General features: G+C 35.4%; 4 protein-coding genes and 2 long non-coding RNA genes across 8 annotated transcripts; 2 read left to right on the plus strand and 4 right to left on the minus strand.

The window, feature by feature from the left end:
- Nucleotides 1-227: 227 nt before the first annotated feature.
- LOC110857576 (zinc finger protein 492) lies at nucleotides 228-4931 on the minus strand. 2 transcript variants are annotated; one of them, XR_004836648.1, is made up of 7 exons: nucleotides 4620-4931; nucleotides 4360-4533; nucleotides 4225-4275; nucleotides 3566-4133; nucleotides 3147-3509; nucleotides 1848-2949; nucleotides 228-1046 (listed from the first exon to the last, which is right to left on the minus strand). XR_004836648.1 is itself a non-coding variant. In XM_022106165.2 (6 exons), exons 2-6 carry the CDS (start codon nucleotides 4516-4518, stop codon nucleotides 1928-1930), a joined length of 2163 nt encoding a protein of 720 aa, XP_021961857.1. In that variant the 5' UTR covers nucleotides 4519-4533; nucleotides 4620-4931; the 3' UTR covers nucleotides 1677-1927. The 2 variants fall into 2 exon arrangements, 1 of the variants encoding a protein (XP_021961857.1); XM_022106165.2 differs by lacking the exon at nucleotides 228-1046 and having other exon boundaries at nucleotides 1677-2949.
- A 672-nt stretch (nucleotides 4932-5603) lies between these two features.
- LOC118438180 lies at nucleotides 5604-7935 on the plus strand. Its single transcript, XM_035858037.1, has 3 exons — nucleotides 5604-6003; nucleotides 6207-6296; nucleotides 6532-7935. The coding sequence occupies exons 1-3, from the start codon at nucleotides 5745-5747 to the stop codon at nucleotides 7851-7853; spliced, it is 1671 nt and encodes a 556-aa protein (XP_035713930.1). The 5' UTR covers nucleotides 5604-5744; the 3' UTR covers nucleotides 7854-7935.
- A 44-nt stretch (nucleotides 7936-7979) lies between these two features.
- On the minus strand, nucleotides 7980-9180 carry LOC118438186. The gene is made up of 2 exons (XM_035858048.1): nucleotides 8834-9180; nucleotides 7980-8758 (listed from the first exon to the last, which is right to left on the minus strand). Exon 2 carries the CDS (start codon nucleotides 8743-8745, stop codon nucleotides 8149-8151), a length of 597 nt encoding a protein of 198 aa, XP_035713941.1. The 5' UTR covers nucleotides 8746-8758; nucleotides 8834-9180; the 3' UTR covers nucleotides 7980-8148.
- A 43-nt stretch (nucleotides 9181-9223) lies between these two features.
- On the plus strand, nucleotides 9224-10858 carry LOC110857655. The gene is made up of 3 exons (XR_002548695.2): nucleotides 9224-9605; nucleotides 10132-10208; nucleotides 10282-10858. It is a non-coding gene; the product is annotated as an uncharacterized LOC110857655 (long non-coding RNA).
- Nucleotides 10851-11752, minus strand: LOC110857654. The gene is made up of 4 exons (XR_002548694.2): nucleotides 11519-11752; nucleotides 11351-11429; nucleotides 11185-11259; nucleotides 10851-11113 (listed from the first exon to the last, which is right to left on the minus strand). It is a non-coding gene; the product is annotated as an uncharacterized LOC110857654 (long non-coding RNA).
- Nucleotides 11753-12389: 637 nt separating this feature from the next.
- On the minus strand, nucleotides 12390-13770 carry LOC110857705 (glutathione S-transferase 3). 2 transcript variants are annotated; one of them, XM_022106317.2, is made up of 3 exons: nucleotides 13300-13770; nucleotides 13032-13203; nucleotides 12390-12776 (listed from the first exon to the last, which is right to left on the minus strand). In XM_022106317.2, exons 1-3 carry the CDS (start codon nucleotides 13324-13326, stop codon nucleotides 12463-12465), a joined length of 513 nt encoding a protein of 170 aa, XP_021962009.1. In that variant the 5' UTR covers nucleotides 13327-13770; the 3' UTR covers nucleotides 12390-12462. The 2 variants fall into 2 exon arrangements, with proteins under 2 accessions (XP_021962009.1, XP_021962008.1); XM_022106316.2 differs by having other exon boundaries at nucleotides 13036-13203; nucleotides 13300-13748.
- Between the last annotated feature and the right edge of the window lie 1093 nt (nucleotides 13771-14863).

Consider the following 14863-nt stretch of genomic DNA (forward strand, 5'->3'; position numbering starts at 1 on the left):
AGTTAATATTGGTTGGTATATTCTCCAAGGTGAAATAAATACATACTTGCTCTTGATGAATTTATGTATTATCACCGGTTTAAAGCAGTTTCTGTTAATTAATTTCCCCATTGCTTAACTAGAACTTCAATCATTCCATCTACGTACATATTAAGTATGTAAATATATGTACATTATTACAAAGGTTTTCATAAATGTTGAAGGAAGAATCAGGCATAAGCGACGTATGGAATTTATGTTTTATTGCGTTTTACTGACTTGGAGTAAACAATTTATATAAGAGTAACATTACTGTTCGCAAGTATTTAATTAGATCAAACCGTTTTGATTTTCGATGAAAGGTTTCATACATATGTGAAATTAATTAATTTTTGAAAATATCTACTATTGAAGCTAAAGTGCAAATATATATTTTTTGCAATCGCAACTTGTGATTCACAAACAAATACATACAACAGAGGAACTACGTTAATCAAGAAAGTTTCAATCAATTTTTTGTCACAAATTACGGAAGTGAAATTCGTATATTTACAATATCTTTATACAAATCAATTATGTAATAGGCAGAAATATGTACACTGTCGTTCGAAATATATATCACACATCTAAAATATGCATGTACATACATACTTAAGTAGATGATAGGCAGGTTTGGAAACTACAATACTTCTGTCAAAGCTTCAAATTAGAAAGCAAATACATACATATGCATAATACAAAATTAAGGTTATTCAGTATGACATATATCGAAAATGTCACGTAATGGAAATTGTGTCATTAGTTACTAAATGACTAAAACAATCCACCGTTATGCAAAGTAAATGCTAAATAAATAATAATGCCCACCATGAATAGTAGATGAAGTCAAACTCACGGCTGAATTTTTATTTTATTTGCAAGTTAAATTTTATGTGGATTAACTAAATGCAACTTTAAATGATTATAGATAGATTCCACATAAGTAACGAGAAATGAGGTAGTAAAACATTTATTTATTACCCAGATTAGTTTGTTTTTAAAAACAATTTGAAAATTGCAATATAAATCTCAGTCATACAATATGTAACAAAAGTATAGCTACGATGACATATTTTTTATCTCGACATGATGCCGTAATATTTCAACATTGAAACTCCGTACAAAAATGTCAAAAGTATCTGCCGACAATTTCCTCGTCGCCGATTTTTAATGTCGCAGATAGGTCAAAGGTCAGGATTATTTTTCTAAAAAAATTTGAGGCGTCGAAAAAAAAACTTCGTGGATAATTTTTTTTGAACTTTGCAATATTTTTTACTGGATGCGGCATGCGTTTTGAAGAATAATGAGCTTTGGTCGGACCGTGTACGATTTTTTTGGCGCCCACAGGAATTTTTCGCCCAGGACAGGTTGAAGGTCTAAAATCGCCGCCTTGGCGAAAATTAAAAAACTGAAATATACGTTTGCATATAGAGGGTCCGGATATGCAAACGTATATTTCAGTTTTTTAATTTTCGCCAAGGCGGCGATTTTAGACCTTCAACCTGTCCTGGGCGAAAAATTCCTGTGGGCGTCAAAAAAATCGTACACGGTCCGACCAAAGCTCATTATTCTTCAAAACGCATGCCGCATCCAGTAAAAAATATTGCAAAGTTCAAAAAAAATTATCCACGAAGTTTTTTTTTCGACGCCTCAAATTTTTTTAGAAAAATAATCCTGACCTTTGACCTATCTGCGACATTAAAAATCGGCGACGAGGAAATTGTCGGCAGATACTTTTGACATTTTTGTAAGGAGTTTCAATGTTGAAATATTACGGCATCATGTCGAGATAAAAAATATGTCATCGTAGCTATACTTTTGTTACATACTGTACTTTTCTAAACATTGAATTACTCACAATATTCGCAATAAATATAAAATCATTACAGTCAAGACCTTAATTAATCAACTAATTGTGCGTCTTTAGATGAACCTTGTACGTATGCCACACCTTAAACTTCTTCCCACACTTGTCACACGTGTGAACGGTATCCCCATGAATTTGAACATGTCTGTTGTACGTCGGCTTATCAGAAAACTCTTTCCCACACGACTTACACTTGTAGGGCTTTTCACCCGTGTGTGTTCTCAAGTGCGTTATCAGATTTGGTTTCTGAGCAAACGCCTTGGAGCAAAATTCGCACACAAAGTTCTTTTCCTTGAGGTGGACCGCTTTGACATGTCGTTCTAAATCTGCCTCTTGTAAAAATCCTCTCGTACAAGGGGCTCGAGTGCAAACGAAGGGAAGAGTGTCGCCATGCAAAGCTTCGTGACTTTTCAAACTTCTCTTTGAATTTAATACTTTCCCACAATGCGAACACTTTAAGGGATCCACTCCCAACTCGGCGTGATGGACGCGAACCTGGTGTTGTTTGAGGTCAAATAATATGGTAAAGGCTTGGGAGCATAGTTCGCACAGGTGTTCTTTCGGGAGACGAGGGCAATTAGAGTGAAAGATTTCCTGATGTCGAGAGAAGGCTAGTACGCTTGCACATTCTTTGTTGCATACCGAACATACCAATGGGTGTAATTTGGTCGAGATGTTTTTCTCGTGAAAGTGGTCGAGATGGATTTTCCGACCTGACTCGGTCAGGAAGATCAGGTCACATTTATCACAGGGAAATAATTTTGTCTGGTCGGTTTGGTGTACACGGGACAAGTGGATTTCACAACTCGTACGGGACGGAAGAGTAACTTGGCAAATTTTACAAGTAAATTTTTCCACGGGGGCAGATTTTACAGAAGGGTAAGGTTTGATTTTATCCTTTAATCCTCTAGATTTTAGTTGGAATATTTGTTCTTGTAAGGAAATTTTCGGTCCTGTGTAGGGGGTGGAAATAGAAGGATGAGAGATTTTACGATGCATGTAAAGCTTGGTTTTTCTTTGGAACCTTCTCGAACAGTGATCGCAAGGAAATGCATTTTTATCCCCTAAATGAAAATAATTAAAATAATTAATTACTTTGGTTAAAGTTGTAAAAAGGTGTCGTTATATCATTATTTTATATTATCATGAGAATATTGACACGCCGACTTTGTGATATGTGACTCGATCTTTTAATATTGGAATCTGTCAACTTTACGGTTACAAAGCTTGGCGTGAATATTATCCTCTTTTGTATCTGTACCGTAATGATAGCGCAGAATGTGAGCATTAAGGACCCACTCTTGTGCAAAGTGATAACGACAATGTTTGCAGCAGAATTTTCCTTCGTAGCTCTTTTTCTTTTTTCGGGTATATTCTTCTGGTATAGTTTCTGGTTCAATTTGAAGAACTTCTGTGTTAGTCTGGAATTCTTCAACTTTGAAAATTTTGTCAAATAAATGTTCCGTGTCGAGTTTATGATTCGACAGAGCAGAGTCTTGGTCATGATCGGTTTGTTGAGGTGCGATAGTTGTGTGGGGTTGATGTCTAATGTCGATGTGGAGAAGGACAGCCCTAAAGCTTTTGAACGATTTTTGACAAATTTCACACTTGAAGGGCTCAACACCTGTAAATGTTATATATCCAAGAATTAATTATCATGAATTATTTTAAAAATCTTACCTTGATGAACTTGTTGTATATGAACGTCTAAACGGAGAACGCTAGTCAATTTAGCTGGACAGTACGGACAGCTATTCTTCTTCCTACTGGACGGTGTTTTATTGCCATTGACCTTTGCTACGGCGTCGTCAAGTTTAATCTTGGTTGTCATCAATGCAACGCCATTGTTAATGTTAATCTTGGTGCTAATGGACTTTCGTTTCCGCTTTGGTTTAGTGTTGTGTTCCAAGAATTGGTCATCTTCCGAGTCGAATTCATGGTCTGGTTCACCAACCTGAAATTCATTGTCCCTACTCTCGTCGTCTTGCTCCTCGTCCTTGTCAGAATTTGCACGTTCCCTAATTTTCCTTCGGTTTCGTGGTCTCAAAGTTCGTCTGGTAGGAGGGGTGTCTTCAGCCTTAACACTTTGATTAATTAATTCTGAATCTTCTCGTACGGTAATGTCCGGGTTTATGCGAAATGAGTATTTCTCATTTGCACTGCTGTCATCATCATCCTCACCAAAAGTAAAATTAGGACTTGCAATATTTTCTAAATCTTCGTAATTAGGCTCAAATTTTATGGGCATCTGAAAAAAATAAAGGTGTTAGGATTCAAGTTATACAGTATTATAGATACATGAAATTATAATTTTGCATATGATTTTGTTGTGCGGGTACATTGTCGGGTAGTAGTATCGTTTCTGGTACATTTTTGTTTGTTGTTGTCCGCTGTAATTCATATTTCCAAAATTTGCATAATTTATCATACACGTTTAAAAGTATGTCTATATCTAACTGATGCTAATTTTTCACCTGTCTTGTCACGTTGATTTTCAGATCTGGCAGCACCACCTCTTCAAACGAGTCCTGACCCGAACTATGTCTGTCGAAGAAATGTGATAAAATTTTTTCCCTTCTAGAAAGGAAAATTCCGCAGATTTTGCATCGATAAAGTCGTCTTGCTTTTGACATCCCGATTTCTATAATCTTTGCAATCATAACACATAAGGTAATAATATTAATGCTCATTAGCATATATATTGACAATTTCAATCCATCAAGATAATATTTACCTGTGGTTATCAGTTTTCATTTACAAGTTACAACTTGTGCTGAACTGCTGAACAATGTGCAATGTAATGTAAATATGATTTACAAAAACCGGAAATATTTGTATTTTCTATTTCCAGTGGTTTTAATTTTTATATGATAACTTTTTCAGATGAATTAATGAGGTGGATGTTTCACATGTGTGTAATATATTGGTTTGAGGTTTTCTATGCAAATTTTGCATTGCAAAACTTTAAAGTTTATGTTTATTAAATTGACACTTTGACAGTTGTTTTTATTTTCATTTTCCATGTGTTTTTACAGTTAACAGTAGTAAATTTAAGATTGGCAGAACGTCAAATTTGTGGGGCAAGAATATCTGGACGTTGAACAATGCATCATAATGCATGCATTTAAAAAAAAAATGCATGAAAAAGTTTAAATGAATTTATATAAATTTATGTTCACGGTGGAAAACAATGTGATTTGATTTTAGTTTAATTTATGGGAACAATCTTTCTCAATTAACAATTTCAGAAAAGCTAATCAAGTCACTAAATTATGTCCAATTAAAATTTAATTCCCACATTCATCTTTCGATTAACGCAGTTTAACCAAACTAAAAATAAATGTAATCCTTAATCTTAATCCTCATTATTATTCAGGCTTAATTAATCATATCATTTGGCCCGATCCGAGAATGGTTGTATGCATTTGCATGTACATATTTATCGTATGTCCAGTGTTTCTATGCAAATATTTGCGTATGTATCTGTTTTGTTTGTTTATGTATAGCTTTAGTCCGAAATTTACACGAACGAAGTCTGAATCAATTAAGAGTACTCAGGCTCAGTCTGTCAGTTGTCAATTTACTCGAGAATCACTCCTCAGTAAATAACACTACATAGTGCCAACACTTTTACTCGCCGTATGTATTACAAATGTTTCTGCAAATGGTTACATCCTTCTGAATCATGCAGTACTTGTTTATGCTTTTGGTTGACTTGTATGCGTAATATTGTGCACTTTCTTTAAATGCCTTGTTGTCAAGCCATGTCCTCCTGACCATTTTATACGTAACTTGTAAGAAACACGGGTTACACAAAAATTACGAATATAATTACTTTGCCTAACCAACCTAAAATAAAATGTGGAAATATATCATATTTTTTCCGGTACTTGTTAATCACCTGTGGCTAATAAAGTGTCAAAGTTCTCATAATCTTTCCCATTTACTCATCAACGCACCAGTTCGCTACGTCCGCGGCGTTTTTGAAATACCAGAACCACCCACGAGACTTCCCATCATCTACGATACGTATTTCGCAATTATGTTTGAAGTGAAAATGCCAAAATGGGGAATTCAAAATTTTAACAATAATTGTGAAAATGGAAGGAATAGTGGGGGTATTCATTACGAGTTTGCATCGTTAGCAACGTTAGCAAAAAAAGTTGTCATGTTCGCAAAAAAAATTTGGCTTGCAAATTCATTTGCGAACTTGCGTATCTATCTCCAGTATTTAGTTCACAATTTTTTCGAAATTATGTTGCGATGCGAACATGCGAACTTGTAGTTAATACCTCCATTGCATCCTTTGCGATTTTAACAGACGACGTCCTACTAAAACTTAATCCTTTGCTAAATTTACTCAACAATCATGGGAATAAAAAATTAGATATTATCGATTCGGACCATACAGGTGAATAAATAATGCAATTAAATAATTGAAGGGATTCATTACGAGTTCGCAAATTCGAATCACAACATAATTTTTTTAAATGCGAGTAAATATGTACTGGCCTTTGGAGATGCACAAGTTAGCAAATGAATTCTCAAGCCAAACTTTTTTGCGAAACCTGCGAAGTTATGAATACTCTCAATATTTCATAAATAAATAAAATAAAATAAATAAATACTTAACAATATTTTTGCAGTTGAGCACAACGATGGTCCCCTCTTATTCTCAAAGAATATATCTTCTGCTACCTTGGATCACAAACATTTCTGGTTTTACTGCCGTGAAATCATCCCCCACTTTGCGACATTTCACACGACTCGTCCCAAACTAAAAGATTACTACAAATTCATGAACAAGTGCGAAACTGATATCGTCCGAGTCAAGATTAATTCCACCAACGAGCCAATTTCATGTACCAAAAACGGCACCGATATTTTCACCCAAATTCTCGAATCTCACAAATTTACTCAAGCCGTCCAAAGCTGTCGACAGGGTCAGATTCCTTGGACCTTGATTCCTCGCGACCTACTCGCCTCCACCATTCAAGAAAACCTTCACCTTGCCGACTACCAATTTGCTATCCCACTTCACGAAATATCCAAATATTATACCCTCCCATTATCAGATTGTCTCTTTATTGACGACGACGTCCTCCTCGCCAGAGTCTTAATCCCGACCAGATTTCAAGCCAAGGACAAAATGCTCAATCAGTACAAAATGGTACGCTTTGAACCCATAATATTCCACCGGGATGGCGAATTTTGCTGGATTGATGGCCTCAGGGACAAGAGGTTCGTTCCGGATAGCGTATTTCCAGGAAATCTTCACTTGACCTACTGTTCCGACCAGGAGCAGAAATTATGTCGCGTGCAGGTGAATCATTTCTCGTCACAGGATGCCTCAGATCGATGTCCACAAGCGTTGTGGGTGGATGACGAGGACGAAATTTTGTCATCATGTAAATTAAATTGCATTCCTTCAGACAAGCGGCATTTTCAGTATCAACAATACAATTTCATGGACACGCCTGACGACACTTTCATCTACGCTTTGCAGGATGACGATGTCGGCGTGAGTGTCAAATGTGCCAATGGTTCGCAACGCTTTAACATGACTGGGTTTAAATATGGCGCCTGGAATGTTACGTTGCCATGTGGGTGTGAAATTAAAGGGGGGAAAGTTATAGATTTTGAGATAAGTGCGCCTTGTCATGGTAATTTTTTCGTGGAGAAGATAATCCCTTATCATTGGAAAAATGGGACAAATAATGAAAATAGTGGTGACCAGGAAGTTAAACAATCTTTACGTTGTGAATGCCCACACAATTGTTACAGCGAGCGACAAAATCTAATTCTGTGGGGATTGAGTTTCCTGCTTTGTCTTACAACGTGTATTTTGAGCTATTTTGTTGTAATTTTGATGAAATGGAGACGAGATGAACTCTTTAAGACGAACAGGTTAATTTACAGTAATGTCGTGGAAGGTGACGGTGAAAGTATTGCGTTGGCGGAGCAGTGATTTTGTATTGGAAGGGAACAGTATTAAATAATATTTATAATTTTATCGACATTTCCGAAATAAATTTCCATTTAAAAGAGTAGTTACGTTTGATTTTATTTGCATCAAGACACACTAGTGGTTATCACAAAAATATTAAACTTCTATGTAGAAACTCAATAAGTGAAAAATTGAGCTAAAATAATTGTATGAATTTGTACATTAATTGTTTGCATCAGTAGCACTGCACATTTTATAAAAATATAAATAAATAGCTTTAGGTTAACCAATTTACTATCCTACATCTGATAACTCATCAACTACGTGTCACACAATACGCACGCCCGTCCAACCGCCCATCAGAATCTTTGACGACGTCCATCACAGTGACCTGACCCTCGGCAAAGTACAATTTCTTCTCCTGACACCGGAACCATGCACATTCTCGTTGCATCTTGTATTTTTTGGCGTAACCATGAATAACGGTGTATCTGGGCTGAAACATGACCCACGTAATTTCACCCGGCTCAGTCTCACATGTCATGGTGCTGCTTATCTCTGCACTTTTAGTCCAACCATGACTTCGACGCATCGCAGTTTTCAAGGGTTTAATATCTTGCCCAAGATTCCCACCAATCTTCCAACTCCAAGACGTTGACAATTTGAAAGACTGCGTTAAATTGCAGTTTACAGGTGAGGCTGGGTCGCAATTAAGGTTGGGCGAGACCCTTTCTGGATTTCCGAGTTCTTGCCATTCTCCCCATTGCGAAAATTCGGTGTACACTTCGGTATCCTGAAGATAATTGGTGTGGGCACCTCGTCTAATACGTGATGAGGTCGTGGTGGGTGAAATAATTACTATGAGTATGATCAGGTGGGTGACGAAAAACTGCAGTTTACTGGATGACGCCATCGTGTATTATTATCTAGATTAATTACGTTTGGAGATTAAATTAGTACAAAAATTTCTGAAATAGTTAATCCTAACGGAATACTCTTACCTGCCAAATATTAACGGTATATGGATATGTGAATTTTTGTGAGAAACTTTCTGTCGAATTTTGCAACACGGTTGATCACTAACTGTTCTCAAGCGACAGATCTGGATTGCTTATATACATTTGTAAATATGCACGGAAGTCAATGTCAATGGCTCACTAAATATTTCTGGCGTGGAGTTCTTCATGATCTTACCCAAATTGCATGAAAAAGTAAACAGAATTAGCCGGTAGTGATACATGCATGAATGTAATGACGTTACATGTGAGAGGATGGATTGCTCATCTCTTATGATTTCGCATGAGGCAGTTATCTGTAGTCTGGTTCAGATAAGGTGTGATTAATCGCATACTGAATAATTTCACATGTACTTGGTAGTCTCACTCTATTCACGTTACATGCAGAATATGTAGAGAAGTTGTCATCAGTGAATTTATATATGTATCAAAAAACATTGTAAGTTTTGCATATTTTTGCACATTTTTTGCTCTAAAAGTGGAATCGGGGACAAATAAGTTAGTCAACAAATATTACAACTTTCCTACCCCCCAGTCCGTAACAAGTCCCTTGGCCGCTTGCAGAGCCATATTTATCATAGTTTTGCACGCCGTGTTTATCAGTTTGAGATACGTGTCCTTATTTTTCATAATTATTTCCGTAATGATGTCACTGTCATCCTCTGCCCATTTTCCAAGTCCCAGCACTCGGAAGAAAATACTTCCCATGGAAATTTCAAAGTGCTCAAGCACCAGGTTTTGCGACATGAATGAGATCGTAAGTTTGTAAACCTATAGAAAAAATTAATTATAGAAAAATAAACACGTTTGCTTATTTATTTTTCAACAAAGGACTATGTATAAACTATGGATTACGTTCTTAAAATATTTTACCTGATGAAGCGTAATGTTTGAGAATCCAAGTTTTAATTGACCTTTTGTATTTTGGTTGAACATGCGAATTGCCACTTCCGTCTGAAAGTTCGTATTCGTATAGCTAAGCACACTAGGGAATTTGGTACTGAAAAATGTCCCGTTAAAAAATACGTCCTCAAGGCCGAAAACATTGCCAATACCTGTCAACCAATGTTCAACCAAAAATACATATGGGACGTATTTAGTTAATTAATTAACGGATGAAAATGTAGAGAAATTGATGCACATACTGCTCGTAATAGCTTCTCCAACTTTCGTAATGCTTGTCGGATCTCTTGCAACGGCTTTGACATGATCTTCAAAATTTATCTTCGTTAAATCCCCATTAGTGCTGCCTTTCGGTGTTTGATCCACTTTTGGCTTTTCAGGTTGTCCCCAACTGCTCGGACTCGGAATGCTATCCCAACCGAGGGATCGTTGTTGCTGATTAATTGGATTTATTATTGTAAATTATTAAGTAAATATTCCGACTCAAGCAAATGATAAACTTACGGAAGTTTTGTTTAACTCATTTTCAGAATTCGTAACTGCTTGCTGCGAAACGTTCGTGTTTACTGCGGATACCGCAACAAATGCTGTTATGCAAATGTATAATGTACATTGTTTCATGATATTAAGGATATATCGGTTTCAGAAATATGCCTGGATGTTATCCTACCCGATATTAAGATGCGTGTACATAAGTGTATAAATCTAAGACACGAAATTTAATACCATCCGGTATGTACATACATAGTGCCAAACTGTCGGATGCAATTGCAGGCTTCGGAAACAAAGTTATTATTATTGGTTAATGGGTCCATTGTTTAATTACAATTTGTGACACGTGCTTAAATCATGAAAACTAATTTTGGAATTATGGATATTTTCACCTCTCGGCATTTATGTGTGAACATTAATTAAACTAAATACGTGTATTATTTTGGTACATGCGTTTATTGTCAAATTAACTTGTCAAACTCCCAATCACTTCAATATGTAGTAATTGTCATGAAAATTTTGACAGACATTGTACATACGTGAATTTAGCAAAAGGATGCATATTTTCGTACTTATAATCATTAAAAGAATTAATTTTTTGAAATCATTCTGAAATTTTTCTGTATATTTTTATTGACAACGTTTCACAGCCTTCCGGCAAATCGGCATTTAGCCCCCGATTCTTTTCGGTTTCAGCAAAGTGCGTCATAGGTAAAAGTTGTGTATAGAAATTAAAAGCATACAAATGGTTAATATGTCTTCAATATTTTTAAATCTCTCCCTTCATTCAACCAAATTCTGTAGAGCCTTCCCAATCTCAGAAACAATGGTTGCCATATTGGGCGTATTATCCGTCAGTCATACTCCCTCCTAATAAAGTTCATAGGTTAGTATGTCAAATTGTTTACCTTTTTACTAGTTTTTATCGCAGTAACTAGTACCTTGTTGGTGAAAACGAGAGGTCCCCCTAAAATCTGAACTTCAAAGGAAGGCATCACATCGGTCGATTCCCCCGTCTAAATTGAAGGATTAAAATTCTATTACATGAAAGTTGCAAATAATAATCGCCCAGCGAAATATAAAAAAGTGTGCGAAATATTTACGAACGATATGCAACTGTGATGGGAAGCTGCGGTCAAGATCCTCTTGCAGGATTTTGAATTTCTTATCATACCCTCAAGGTTTGCTAAATATGTTCATACACACAAATATAAGTATCCGTAATTGCTTATATTTACGACCCTGTCGCATAATACACAGATCCTTTTTTCTTACCAGTAAGTGATGTGGATCCTTAACTTGCCCTCCATCATTACTCCGGCCATTTTATGAGAATATTTGTGAAACTTTCTCTACCCGTTTATTATTCACTTGATAAGTTGGATACAGTTATTAAGTGCATACACATGCAAATTTACTGACATATGCTCTCGGGTTTTGGCATTAATATGCGTATTTCGTTATTCCCAATATATCACTGTACGATCGTATTTATATCATGTACATATATGCTGAACTACATTTACCATAGAATAAGTAAAGAAGTACAGATGCACAAATGCATGCATAAATGCACATCAATTTATTTTGCTAATTTGTACGTCTATGTTGTGGTATCATACATAGATGTGTATGTATATGTACATAAATACATTCAAAGAAGCCGTTACAAGTTTCCACATATTCGTCGCATTTTGTAGCATGGAATTCGGTATTGTCAATCAATATGACCTTCTATTCTACATGCATACATTCGTGCATAACCACATTTATTATCACCATCACATCAAGTTTTTAATAATATGTGTACATATCTACATATGTACCGAAGCATGTACATATGGACATACGTAAATATGAACAAGCTTTTTTCCTTGCCTGGAGTATATGTATGATTTTGTTTGTGAACTCCATAGTGGTCACCGCCTCGGTTAAATGTGCACAATAATTTGCAATAAATCATATGCATTGCAAATTAATATGCACACTGTCTCTCAGATAGATGTTTTTTAAAGTTTGTAAAGCGTGAATCTCTGCCCTTTTAATTGGGAGTGGTTCTAGTGATGCTAGATTATGTGCATATAGTATTTGTATATGTACACATGTCTCACAGTTTAATATATGTAATTATAATTGATGCAAAATATAACACAAAGGTATTTATATTCCAAAGTTTTTATGTAGGCAAATTATGTACAAATTCAAAATATGCATAAGTGCTATATATTTACGGTATGGTGTTTTAAATATTCTTGAATTTTTGGAAAATTGAACACGGTATCTTTGAATTTTTTGACGGCATCGTAACTGTCGAGCACCTCTTGTCCAGTCGTTTTTTGCATTCTGTCCATTTTTGTAGCGATAAAAACATCAGCCCAAGTTAGTTCTTGACAGACGAGAAAATCCTTGTGTTTCTTTTTCTCAAGTAGTGAATTGAATTTGGATAAGCAATTGGGGAGGTGGACAGCCAAAAACTCTTCCTTATATTTCACCTTAAGAGCTTCATCCTCTTCGTAGAAGTACCTGGCCCAATCTGGAAATTGAATGTATATGCATTTATATACATAATTTACATATAACATATTTTTGCACATTTACAAAACCGAAATTCTACGTAAAAATGTGCATTAGTTTCTAATTAGGAAACAAAGTCATGTCCTATCAATTGCTTCTTATAAATCCTATGAATTTATGCGCTGAATTTTAAATGTGTGAAATAAATCATAAGTCACGAGAGCTTTCATCTATGTTGAGAATATTAAATAGTTGTGATATCATACATACATACTTACATTCGAAGAAGTCGTTAAAGTGGTCCACATATTCGTCGCATTTTGCAGCATGAAATTCTGTGTGGCCAACCAGATTAAATTTTCTTCCGAGATAGCGACAAATCGTGACCGTCTGGGCGAGCGTATCATTGTCAATTTCCAAAACTGGTATTTGTTCCCAGGGCATTGCTACGAAGTGATTTCACAATTATGCATGTGAACTTTACATAACATAAACATTCATCTACATAATCAAGTTAAGTAATCATAAATTAAGTTGTCAACCTGATTTAATTTTCGGCCAATCCTCATCTTTAATCCGGTCGTCTATGAATTCTACACCGGCTGCTGCGAAAATCATCCGGATTGGTTCTCCTCTTCCACCAATGTCGAAATATATCAGTTTATACGACATGGCCGTTAAAGATGGTATTTGGAAAAGTTTTATATGCAAAATGTGTAATTATCACTTGATTTTACTACCTACTTTATCGAGAGAAAACAAAAATATGTGAGAAGATAGCGTGTGCAACCGTATAAATTATTAAATTTTGGGAAATTTTTCTGAATTATATAAGAAAAATCTATGCATATGTACTCTTTAAGTTTGTTTGAAATTAAAGTTAAATAATTTAGTTAATCACAAGCAGCAGATGCTTTTGATTCACTTAAATTATTACGACCTTGAGTCCATCACCACATCAATGATGTTATATTTACATGTATTTATTTAAGTTTTATAATGATCATGTTGAATTATATGTATACCCAATAAAATAAACTCTGGTTAAAAAAATATGCGAAAATAACTGTAGGACTAACCACAAAACGTTAAACTTCACAAGGACATTCAAAATTTGGTATTTGACCTATAGTTATGGTCATATATCTCTCCATATCATGTCACATTTTTTTTTTAATCCACTAAATTGCATACATGCATAGGTACATATTTACCCATACTTGACTCTATGCACATACATACTTTTGAAGCCTGTTGTCGAAATCTAAAACATAACCGAAAAATAATAAAAAAAGTTGCTTTCTTTGGGAGTAAATGACGTGGTAAGTAGACGGACAGAATCGTCTGTTACATAAGTAGGCCATTTAATCTTTAATATAATACCCATAGCCTGCATGTATGTATGTACATATGTATGTACGTACATAGTTGTGATCGTATAAATGCATGCCATTAATTTATGCACATGTGTATGTAGAGGGGTCGCCCCGGGAAGTGGTGGTCAGTTTGTAATTAGTAGCAGGGTAGTAAACAATGGTTTCAGAGATCTTATTTTTTCGTATAATATTGCAAATATATTCAACCACGTACCCTCAAAATTTCATAAGCTTTCCTTGAAAAACAAATTTCGTACGCAACTTCAAAGCGAGGAAGTCGGGAAACGAATTTTTCGAAGTCTTCCGGAAAAGTATTGTTGGCGGACGCTACTAAAAAGACTAAATACGAAGTGGATGATGGATTAAAGTCACTTTTGTTTGAGGATATATTACGTCAGATGTATTTAACATATTATACCAAAATTTGAGACTTTTAGTGTCATTTTGTCGCCATTTTTAGTGACAAATTTCACACCACCACTTCCCGGGGCGAACCCTCTACATAAACCCGGTCTGTGTGCATTATTGCTATGGATTGATCGTACAGAAGAGCTAATGAATTATTTTCACTTACTTAATTCTTATCAAAAGTTTAAGTTATTAATATTTATATTCCTTTCGTACAGTATGTACTTTATCCATACTGCTTAACATTATGCCCCAATGTACACATACTGTATGCATGTATGTCAGAGACACATTACACGCAATTCTCTAATTTCGATAAGTG

Source organism: Folsomia candida, unplaced genomic scaffold, assembly GCF_002217175.1.
Source record: "Folsomia candida strain VU population unplaced genomic scaffold, ASM221717v1 Fcan01_Sc019, whole genome shotgun sequence".
Lineage (NCBI taxonomy): Eukaryota > Metazoa > Arthropoda > Collembola > Entomobryomorpha > Isotomidae > Folsomia > Folsomia candida.

Bases quoted from the DNA above. Each gene is read 5' to 3' on its own strand.
- LOC118438180 (XM_035858037.1), top strand. From the start codon at position 5,745: ATGTGGAAATATATCATATTTTTTCCGGTACTTGTTAATCACCTGTGG. The intron at 6,004-6,206 runs GTATTCATTACG...CGATTTTAACAG, and splicing joins AAATGGAAGGAATAGTGGGG to ACGACGTCCTACTAAAACTT. The intron at 6,297-6,531 runs GTGAATAAATAA...ATATTTTTGCAG, and splicing joins TATCGATTCGGACCATACAG to TTGAGCACAACGATGGTCCC.
- LOC118438186 (XM_035858048.1), bottom strand. From the start codon at position 8,745: ATGGCGTCATCCAGTAAACTGCAGTTTTTCGTCACCCACCTGATCATA.
- LOC110857705 (XM_022106316.2), bottom strand. From the start codon at position 13,429: ATGTCGTATAAACTGATATATTTCGACATTGGTGGAAGAGGAGAACCA. The intron at 13,204-13,299 runs GTTGACAACTTA...ATCACTTCGTAG, and splicing joins TTGGCCGAAAATTAAATCAG to CAATGCCCTGGGAACAAATA. The intron at 12,777-13,035 runs GTAAGTATGTAT...TTCAATTTCCAG, and splicing joins CTTTAACGACTTCTTCGAAT to ATTGGGCCAGGTACTTCTAC.
- LOC110857576 (XM_022106165.2), bottom strand. From the start codon at position 4,518: ATGTCAAAAGCAAGACGACTTTATCGATGCAAAATCTGCGGAATTTTC. The intron at 3,510-3,565 runs GTAAGATTTTTA...TAACATTTACAG, and splicing joins TATACAACAAGTTCATCAAG to GTGTTGAGCCCTTCAAGTGT. The intron at 2,950-3,146 runs GTACAGATACAA...ATTTTCATTTAG, and splicing joins CATTCTGCGCTATCATTACG to GGGATAAAAATGCATTTCCT.